The sequence below is a fragment of the Geotrypetes seraphini genome, chromosome 5 (genome assembly GCF_902459505.1).
Source record: "Geotrypetes seraphini chromosome 5, aGeoSer1.1, whole genome shotgun sequence".
NCBI classification, from domain to species: Eukaryota; Metazoa; Chordata; class Amphibia; order Gymnophiona; family Dermophiidae; genus Geotrypetes; species Geotrypetes seraphini.
The window spans coordinates 202,071,322-202,082,577 of NC_047088.1; the positions used below are offsets into that span (position 1 = coordinate 202,071,322).

Sequence of the window (11,256 nt, forward strand, 5' to 3'; positions counted from 1 at the left end):
AGGTTATCTAAGTGGTTTTACAATCAGGTACTCAAGCATTTTCCCTATCTGTCCCGGTGGGCTCACAATCTATTTAACGTACCTGGGGCTCTGGAAGATTAAGTGACTTGCCCAGGGTCACAAGGAGCAGCGCGGGGTTTGAACCCATAACCCCAGGGTGCTAAGGCTGTAGCTTCAACCACCGTGCCTCACTCTCTGATGCCTGCTCTCATTGGGCAGGAGGAAATCTGCGCATGCGTGGATTTCCTGCCCAAAGTGATTTAAAGGAGGCTTTTCAAAACCCGGACAAAGTGCCAGGTTTTGAAAAGCCGTCCGGACCCCCGGACACGTCCTCAAAAATGATATCATGTCCAGGGAAATCCAGACGTCTGGTAACCCTAAGGATTATGGCAGCACTTTTTGCTGCTGTCGGCTGCAGTTTAGGTGACTGGAATGACACAGGGACAGAATTTGTCTTCATCCCTGTCCCCGCGGTTAACCACGGGAAAGCATCCCTGTGTCAAAGGACTGATGTTGAGACAGACACTATAGAATGATTTGGGATGGTTTCCCACGGTTATCCATGGGGATGGGGACAAATTCTGTGACCGCGTTGGAGGGAGTAGGGTGTGCCCACCTATGTTTGCTGATGGCCTACTCAGAGTTTTGGTTCTGAGTAAGCTACTAGTGCCTGGATAAATGCAGACACAGCTCTGGGTGTCAGTACACAAGTCTCTTTGTTCCAGCACAAGTTTCCCTCAGCATCTCCTCATCAACATAACTAGAAAAAGTTGTGGGTCCTGTACACTCATGCTAAAGAGAAGAAACAGGTATAAAAGCCTCACAAGTCCTGACTGCAGAAGAATGAGCTACCCTGTTGCTCCTCCTCAGACCTCCCGTTAAAATCGCAGCATTAAAACCCCTGCACAAAGCTGTCTGGTTGCCTGTGTGCTTCTCTGCTGCTGTGCTGGACAGCTCAGCTCTTCATGACCCTGGCATTTAAATGAGCTGTGCGCTATTGTCCACCCAAAGCTTTGCGCACGGTGAGCTTGAATGCAGTAGTGCGGCGAGGGGGTGTGAGGCGGCCCTCCCCGCTGCATGTGAACCCCCTCTACCCTTCCCCCTTCTCTCTAGTTGTTCACCGCCAAGAGGAACGACTTCGACGTGCTCCTCATGACCCCGGCGGCTCTCCCTCTGACATCACTCCCTAGGCACAGCACCCAGTGGTGATGTCGGCAAGAGAGCTGACGCAGTCGTGAGGAAAATGTTGGTTGATGCTCGCGGGGGTGAACAACTAGAGGTTCAGGGGAAGGGAAGGGGGCAGGCGGGTGGCGAGGGGAAGAGTGGGAAGAGGCGGATGGGGGGCAGAAAGTAGGAGGGGATGCCGGCACCCCCCTCAACATGGCATCCGGGATGGACCGCCACCAGTGCTCCCTCTAAGCGGGCGGGTGTTGTGAGCAAACTTTTTTTCGCTGTGAGCTAAAAATATCGGGCGCCAGCAAGTTATGAGCCAACTCGCCTGATTCTCCTCTCGCCGCCCTGCCATCTGCCGTACGCCGTGCGCTGTGACGAGAAACTTGTGCGCTGCGATGTAATATTTTGTGCACCAGCGCACGCCAGCGCAGCTTAGCGGGAACACTGACCGCCACCCCTCCCCCCTCCCCTCCCGCGCCATTGCTTACATGCAAAACTTGTTTCTGCTTAGGGTGCACACCAAATTGTGAGCTAGAGCTGAGCTAACCTGTATACAAAGCCTTGCACTCTTTACTGCATCAGCCCTTCTGCTGGTACACACTAACCCTCGGCTTCTATAAAGGGCACTCAGATTTGTGTGTGATTCTAAGATGCGTTCACAACCGAATTGGGCAATGAACCAATTAATGTCAGTAATCAGATGCTAACAACCAACTATTGATGCTACTTGGTGTCAGCCTAGCATTGCTAGCAGTCAACATTTTCGGTTGGCCTTATCAATGTCAGCAAAGGCCTATGGGAGATCATATCATTCATATTTGACCTTAGGGCAATCTGAGGCTGTCTGCACTGACATGGCCCTAAGGTCAGATATGAATGATATGACGGTATCAAATCCGGGACCAGGTGGAGTGTAAGGCTGCCACATTATATCACTGGGGCTTGTTTGCTTCAACATCCCTCCAAAACCTTACATTTTGGGCAGTTGCTAATCCTTACACTTGGCACCAAGTTAGATTTGCCTGCACATCTTGCTATGCACCCTCAAATCCCATCGTGCATAACCCAAAAGGGGGCGAGGCATGGATGAGTCAGGGGCACTTCAGAAATTTGCATGTAGTGTTGAAGAATGACTTTTATAGACATGGATATGCGCCCAAATTGGGCACAAGGAATTACACTTGGTTTTAGCGTGGCAATCAGCACTATGCACTGTTCTATAAAGGGCATTATAGAACAGCGGTGAGAGGCCAACTTTTTCCCTAGCAGGGCACATGAATGGTGCCTTAATTGCCATGTATGCGTTCACTTGCCCTAAGTACTAATCTGTAAGGGGTTATCTTTGATGATAAATTAACTTACCACAATCACGTTAGCCACGTTGTTAAATCAACTTTTTTCAGACTCCGTCAAATTCGCTCAATATCTAAATTCTTATGTCCAAAGTCGCTGAATATTCTAATTCATTCTATGATTATCTCAAAAATCGACTATTGCAGTGCCCTATTTAAGGGAATGGCTCAAAAGGAAATTAGGCGTCTGCAGATCATCCAGAATGCTTCAATTAAACTTATTATGAAAGCCGAGAAATTTGATCATGTGACTCCTTTACTTAAAAAGGCACATTGGCTTCCAGTCGCACATCATATAATGCGTAAGTTAAGTTTGCTCACCTTCAAATCTCTTATATTTAAAACCCCAGCTTTTATTTATAAAGCCTTGATACCTTATACTTCATCAAGATTATTGAGGTCGAATGACCAGTACTTATTGGTCATTCCCTCTCTCAAAATTATTAACACAAGGCGGCAATCTTATCTTTTCCATCCATCACAGCTCCCCAAACATGGAATTCACTTCCAATTTATTTAAGAGAGGAAAAGAATTTGGAAAAATTTAAGAGCAAACTTAAGGGTTTTCTTTTTAAAGATGCATTCAATGACTAAATGAATTGCTTATGACTTTTTTTTTTCTTATATATTTTCTGAGAGTTTTCTCCTTCCCTTTCCTATTGTTCTTAACCCTAATTGTTTTTCTTTATATTAATCAAATTGTATTTCTTTCCTAGTCTTTCCTTGTGTTTTATTATGTTTGTATAAGTTGGTTTTTATTATGTTTTAGTAGATTTAGTCCCTTTGTTAGTTATGTTTGTTTCCCCTAAGTCTGTAATTTTTATCGATTTGTACATCGCTTAGAATTTGGACTAGGCGATTAATCAAATTTTATAATAAACTTGAAACTTGATGTGCATAAGTGGCATTGCACACATCTGCAAGGGGAGGAATATGGGCAGAGCTTGGGCAGGACATGGACCTGTCTTTCACTGATGTACGCACCTTATAGAATACTACACAGTCGAGTTATATTATATCCAAAATAACCACTTGTGGCAGCATGGACGGCAACCAGACACCATGGGAGTGACTTAATAAGATGCTGGATGGTTGCTAGACGTATCTAGAGCCCTGCAGACTGCAGTGTGTCTGACAGTTACTGACAGGTGCGCGGTGGTTGATCTAGTCGAACATGTCAATCGAGGTGGTTCCAAATGTGCTCAATTGGGTTAAGGCAGTGAATCGCAAACTGTGTGCCGTGGCACACTAGTGTGCTGTAGTGAGATTTGAAGTGTGCCGCGAGATGACGAGGAGGTGGAGAGGGGCACATTCTGTAAATAATCAGCTGACACCAGCGCCTCTCCTCCTCTTCGTGCCTCTCCTGTTCAACCCCCCCCCTTGCAGGGCCTTCGTGCATGCACAGACGTTGATGTGATAACATCATACGCGCATGTGATGTCATCACATTGACGTCTGCACACTTCCAGATGCCCTTGAGTTGCGGCCCCCTGTTTAGTGTGCCATGACTGGAAATAGTTTGCGAGACACTGGGTTACGGTCTGGGGAATTCGGAGGCCAGGGAAGTAGTTGGAAGTTTTGGTCATGCTCTGCGAACCACTCGTGAACAATTCTGGTGATATGACATGTTGCATTGTCCTGTTGAAAGATCCCATCGATCATAGGGAAGACCATCAACATGAACATCCCTTCGGCAAGGAAGGAGAGATACCAAGAAAACATTCCGCAGACCATAACGCTGTCGCCACCAGCTTGTGTACGTCCAACAATGGTTGCTGGGTGTTTGTTCTCAGTGGTTTCACGCCTGACACGCCAATGTCCATCTGTTCAATGGGGCTCAAAATGTGACTCATTGGGGAAGGCAACCCTCTGCCAGTCACTGTAAGTCCAATGTCTCCTGTGCACATTGCAGCCATTTTTTGCAATGAACCCTCTTGAGCATGGGTGCAGTCACCGGCCATCTGCTCCGGAGCCCCATTCACAACAGGATTCCCTGCACAGTTGTTTTGGACACACATCTGGAAGCCCCTTGTTCATTTGGATGGTGAGTTTCTCCACGGTGATTTGCTGATCAGCTTGCACAGCTTCCTCTTTACAGATGTCCATTTCCACCATACATTTTGGTGTGGTTTTCTATAATGGAATTTGGGTGACCAGACACCATTATAGAATTGGCACAAACAATACTGCATCAGGGTGTCCAAATATAAGTGCTGATTTATAGAATTACCAAACAGGCAATTTCTTGCCATGAATTTGGCACAGAACTGCATATACCAGACCCTATCATGCACATTGCAATCTAGGAAGTTTTGTTCCTGATTTTCAGCACTTTCCTGTTAAGCTGATATTTGAACTATATGTTTTCTTCGCTATTTAGATGTTGCTGGTCTCAGAAGCTGATACAGAAACCTACCCAAGTAGAGAATGACACAGGGACAAATTTGTCCCCATAGAAACTCAATTTCCCTATCCCATCTCCACGAGTTTTGTCACTGCTCCTGCCCCATTCCTATAAGCTCTGCCTTAACCACACAAGCCTTGAACACTTATGATTTTAAAGTGATTGAGGACAGAGCTTGCAGGAATGGGGCGGGGACAGGGACAAAACTCGCCGGGACGGGAAGGGAAAATGAGTTCTTGCGGGGACAGGGAAAAATTTGTCCCCATATCATTCTCTATACCTGAGCCCACAGCTTCTACCATGAGCATAATACTGCACCATGCACATTTTAAACGTGCAAAATGTGAATGCTAATCAGGGGAGCCTGCTGGAAGCATTTGCACAAATGTTTTATGGTAAGCTTGTCTTCTTGTGCACATGTCAGAATAAAAACAAAAGTGTCAGCATACATTAGTGTCTGTTATTCTGCATCTAAATAAATATTGCACATGAAATATTTGCAAGGCTGATATTTATGTGCAGAAGAACAGGTGTCATTGTGTGCTGACACTTTTGTTTTTGTTCCGATATATGCACAAGCTCCGTCAGTCTTTTTAACTTGCAGGCAGTTCTTTCTGCCTGCAGAACAAGAGAAAACTGGCAGTTATATCTTAAAAACTGGCATTAAATCCTCTCTGCTAAGCCTTCTACACAGCCTCAGAGCTGGCAAAAAGTTTCTCACATGGTCTGAGCGTCAAAAGCCACAATTTTCTTTCCTTCATGGCCATGGAATACCCAGTGGCCTCATTATTACACATTTTTATGCAATGTGCAGTCAAGTCTTCCACATGCGGACACCCATGCTCTACCCCTCTTTGCATTGGGAAGTGTGTGACACAGTGCTTAGAGCTACAGCCTCAGCACCCTGAGGTTGTGGGTTCAAATCCCATGCTGCTCCTTGTGACCCTGGGCAAGTCACTTAATCCATGTAAATATACGATAGATCACAAGAAGTGGGGTTATCCAAAAAGTCAGAGGAGGCCACCAGTCAGTGTTGAAGTCAAACACAGTCTTTATTGGCAAGGAAATTAGTAGGAAGGGATTGACATTCAGCCAGCTTTTTTTCTGATTGCCATGGGCCGAGTCTGGACTCTTTGACATTGAATTTCTGGATTTACAGAGCTGATAAAAACCTTAGCTGGTTAAATGAGATTATCAGCACTTAACTGACTACAGGGAACTGAATTTATGCAGTTATCTTGGTCAGTTCAGCTCTGAATGTTGGCACTTAACTGATCAAGTACTGACTCTGGCTCAGAATGTCGTCCCCCCAAATAGCTGATTTTGTGTTGGGTGCTACCGGATATTTTCAGCAATGCTAACCACTTAAGTGCCACTGAATTTGACCCCAAACAAGTCATTTCTGGCCAACTAAGTCACTTTGAATATCGACCCAGTAGTTTTACTTGTATTCCATATTTGTGTGTGTGTTTAATTTAAGTACGTCTTGCAAAATAATTCTAAACAATACACAACAGTTTTCTACGTGTGTGTGTGTATTTTGAATCCCTGTGCTGCTCCTTGTGACCTTGAGCAAGTCACTTAATCCTCTATTGTCCACTGCTTTGAATGTGTAACCACAAAAAGGTGATATACACGTCCCATTCCCCTTTCCCCTTTGTTTAATATGCTGTGAGTTCTGATATGCCTTTAAAAAAATAATAATTTATATTCTGCATATCCTACAAGTCTATGCAGATTACAAATTATTCAGGGACTCAAGCATTATTCCCTAACTGTCCCAGTGGGCTCCCACTTTATCTAATGTACCTGGGGCAATGGAGATTAAGTAACTTGCCCAGGGTCACAAGGAGCAGTGCAGGATTTGAACCCACAACCTCAGGGTGCCAAGGCTCTAACCACTGCATCACACATTCCCACAGTTATCTTGATTGAGAACATCTATTTGGAAATGGTCTGCAGTTTCCCCTTTAACTCTCAGTCCATCCCCATGTTTCCCTCCTCTGCTGTCCTGTTCTTCAGGTATGCACCTTCTGCTTCCTCTTCAGTTGGAGGAAGAAAGGAATGGTCAAGGTCCAGTGCATTGCATGGAATCTCAGCTTAGAAGATCAGGGGATGGGAGAAAAGGAGGAAGGGAAAAGAACCAGAGATTAGAAAAGAAAAAAAGGGGGAGGGGAAACCAGTAAGGAATCCAGGTACGAAGGGACAGAGAAGGATTCAGAATAATGGGTGGAGCAACCAGAGAAAGCCTTAGGAAAGAAGGAAGATAATAGGCATATGATAGAGAGGAGGAAAAACAGGGATCAAATAAAAAGTAGGAAAAGAGAATGTGACTAAAGGAGTGGAGAAAAATGAAAACAAAGAAAGACAATGAATCTAAAGGAGCAGAAGATGCTAATGGGATGGTACTGGGTGAAGATAGAAAGGAATAAATAAATATAAAGAGAGAATCAAAGAGAAGAAACAGATTAAATCATTAAGAGAATAAAGGATTGTGAGAGAAGTAAGAACTGAAGGGATAGAGGAAACTATAAAGCCCTGGTTTTGTGGAGAGAGGAGAGAAATGAGGATGTAAAAACTGAAAAGAGAGGGAAAAAAATCAGGGATAGAGAGAAAACCAGGCAAGGAAGGTGTGAAGAAGAAAGAAGGAATTTATGGAGAATAGTGTGTGTGTGTGTGTGGGGGGGGGGGGGATTAGAGAAGAAAGGAGATCTATAAACAAGCTCAGATATTCCAATTGCTAATACCGAGATAAACTTGACAGCACAGACAGGGGACATTTATCAAAACTGCTGTTCCTTCAGAATGAAACAAAAATAAAATAAATAAAAATGGTAGTCTAGTTGTCTTAGATTATCACCATTTTTAAATCACAATTTTTTTTAACCATTTCACAGAAACATATTCAGTTAGCATGTCATTTTTTTTTTTTTTTACAATCTATGATGCATCTACTAATGATTCAAAGGATGATCAATATTATAGACATTGATTTATTTCGTTTATATTATTAATTGCTACCCTCTCATCTTATCAAGCCCAATTTTTGACGAAATCTTAAAGATGACGTAGCAAAGCTACAATGACATTTTTTTTAAATATATCTGTTACGTGGTTTTCTTTCTCTTGTCTTCCCTTTGCAGAATAATCACAGTAATGACTCCCTCTTCATGCCTCAGAGCCCCTGAATCTCTGTCTGGGTAAAAGCTTTCCTCTGCCTGCCAAGCTTTTATTCTTTGGTTTTCACTGCTCTTTGTCTGGTGATTATGTTATCCTGATTTTTTTTTTTTTTTTTGGGGGGGGGGGTATTGTCTAAATTGACTAAGGCACAGCTATCAACCGCTTACAACTGCCTTTTCAGCATCCCTTGCTTCTTACTAAAACCCCATAACCCAGCGCACATTCATAGCAATTAGAGATCCGGGATTTTAAAAAGCTACAATTAGCACCATAATTTCATCTGATTACAGCTTTCTTTGCAATCTAAAGAAAACCACAGCATTAGAATTACCCCAGGAAAAAGAACAAATGTACTGTGAGCACCGAGATTATGCCTTCCTTTAAAAAAATCAATTATTTTTCTATTTTTAAACATGAACCTTGCAGATTCTAAAATTAATTTCACACTTTTTTGTTGCATTTCTGAAATGTGAATAGTATGCCTTGATGTTGGTTTGCCTACAACAAAACCAAAAAAATTGGCGTTTCACTGACATTATAGTCCTTCGACATAAATAACACAATCGGTACATCCTGGTTTAGTTTGGAAATCAGAATAAAATCCAGCGTACTAAAATTTTTTAAAAGGGGGAACAAAGAAATCCTGGATTTTCCTCACTTTAAATCTGGAAGGGCTGAAGAAGTTTGAAGCTTTGTTCCATGTAAACCTGACACTTAAAGATCCAAGGATGGAATCAATATATAGGAACCTCTGAAACAGATGCGATACTTCCAACTCCATAGCAAAATAAATCGATATTTCCCCAAAAAAACATAAGAATATTTAGAACATCCTAGTAAAACCAGTAGGCTCAGATGTGTACACTTTATATTTCCTTTACAAAACTGTCTGATTCAGATGTTTCTCTGTAGGGAACAAATATGGCATTGGTTTAGGCTTGCTCTTACGTCAAAAGTAGTATTCCTTTGATGCACCATTGACCCCCCTCTCAAGCCAAAAGAAAGTATGAAATGCACAGGGCAGATTTAATGGGGTGACAAATGAAGACCTACTTGTGGGTCGTAAATTAGTTGTGTTGGTATCCTGACTGGCATTGGAGGAGGAAGGAGCAGACGATGCCATCACTCCTGAGGCACGGGATCTTTGGAGCTCTGCCGCTGTCACTCCTCCCGTATCCGAGACGAAAAGTAAACGTCTGACTGCAAAGGGAGAGAAATGATGAAGAATTTAAAAAAATGTCAGATCCTGGTGAAGGTCTAGTTAGCAGGTGTTATATAGCCTGGATGGCTGCTGCTGGTGGTTTCCATAGAGTCCACACCAAATGACATTAGCAGGTAACTGGGACACAAAGGATTGCACCTAATTGTCCATATAGCATCCTATTTTCTAACCAAATAATTCAGTGACAGGAGGGTTGACACAAAGTAGAGCAGGTGATGAGGTAGCATCTGATCTGGACACAGTGACCACTGGCTGACCAGCAGAGAAACCAGTGAATACTAATGGCACAGAGCAGAGGACTGAATGCCTCAACAGTCTGCAAAGAGAAACCCTTCCATGCTCGAGCCTGAAAGCTCCATCCTGTGCGGACAGACTGGTCCAGCAGACCGTGAAGTCTAGAGTAATTATGGCAATGACCACTGAGCACCATAATAATGGCTCCTGTCAAACGAAACCCCGTTACATAAGAGGGTAAATTATCAAGCGAGATACCCTACAGGCAGCAGAGAATCTTTGAGATCCCAGAATAATTCTTCGGAATAGATAGATTCAGGCTGGAAATGGAAATTATGGCAGATATTTACATACATTCATGGAAGCTAGCTATCTAGTCCAAATTATGAATATACGCAGGTGTATACGTTTAGAAATAGAAGTTGCCTATACATTTATTTATGTAAAGTTGCCTATACATTTATTTACATTTAGAAATAGAAGTTGCCTATACATTTATTTATGTATGTAGGTGAAGCTGATCACTGTGAAAGCTCTCATTTCCATCCCCACATATTGACATACTCTATTTAAACTAGGTTGAGTCATTTTATCTGCCCTGTTAAATAATAGCTTATTCCATTTGAAACTGCAATCAGTCCGATAAATTACCTTTCTGGCTAGAGGTCAGAATCAGTCACGCATCTTGTTCAATACTGATGGATCGCATTTATTTACCTCCTTATACAACTCTTCTTGTGTACGACTATATAGGTCACGATATTTCACGAAAAAAAAAAAAAATCACTTTAATCCGGAAACGCACTTCCGAATCTAAACGGTTCTGCGATTTAAATCGACATAAATTTCAATATATCATTTAAGAGATAAAAAAAAAAAAGAACATTAAGAGCTCCATGAAAAGTCGGAACCCCCCAAAGGAACAGGTTCTAAGCGTTAAACATTTCACCTGATCCGACTCCATATCAGTCTCCAGCCAAATCTTCAGACCTGTTTTGCATTAGGAAAACGAGCTTTGGACTAAGACAGATAGACACGGGACTTACCTTTGGTTTAAGGTATCCTAAGGCAGGCTGCAGACTCGGCTGCCACCCAAAAGAAATGCGAATTAATAACAGGCAAAACGTTTGTTTAAAACAAAATTTTTTTTCTTAGGGGAAGCGACACCAATTTTGATTTCAATAGGAGCTGGGCTTTTCCTTTTTTTAAAAATAATCTTTCCAGAAGTACTTTGCTTCGCTTTCTTAAGCCTGGCTCGCTCAATCGTCTCTCCTACGCAGGCGTGACTCACGGCAGCGCCTCCTCGGGCTCTAGGAAGCAGCGGAGCCCGGAGTCTGGGGCTGGGGCAGGTGACAGCCTTGTGGCGATCACAGGGGCCACTGTTGCTTATCCAGGCGAACGGGACTTATTTGTAGGGCTTTGGGTGGCCTCGGGGCTTTTGAGCTCCTTTCTCAATCCTGATCACGAAGATGCATGAGGAGAAAATGACCCTATGAGTAATTCAGTACGCACGAAACACACCCCATTTGCTGAACTATGCGGGGGTGACAGGATCAAACCCATCCTCGAAGGACCTTTTTGCCATTTTGCATTTATGCTGGTAACCATATCTATATATACATACATGTTGCCAGCATAAATGCACATTCACATATAATATATGTTGCCAGCATAAATGCACATATGGGCAC

General features: G+C 43.0%; 1 protein-coding gene across 2 annotated transcripts in view; it reads right to left on the bottom strand.

Annotated features, from left to right (window-relative positions):
* Window positions 1-10,927, bottom strand: part of GAD1 (glutamate decarboxylase 1) — a 115,414-nt gene extending 104,487 nt beyond the window's left edge. The window contains exons 1-2 of one of the 2 annotated variants that reach the window (XM_033947105.1): window positions 10,612-10,927; window positions 9,163-9,309 (exon numbers count right to left, since the gene is read on the bottom strand). In XM_033947105.1, the coding sequence (XP_033802996.1) occupies window positions 9,163-9,232 (70 nt within the window). In that variant the 5' untranslated portion in view covers window positions 9,233-9,309; window positions 10,612-10,927. Of the gene's footprint in view, window positions 1-9,162; window positions 9,310-10,216; window positions 10,282-10,611 lie in introns of those variants that run through there. The other variant, XM_033947106.1, reaches the window with a different exon arrangement.
* Between the last annotated feature and the right edge of the window lie 329 nt (window positions 10,928-11,256).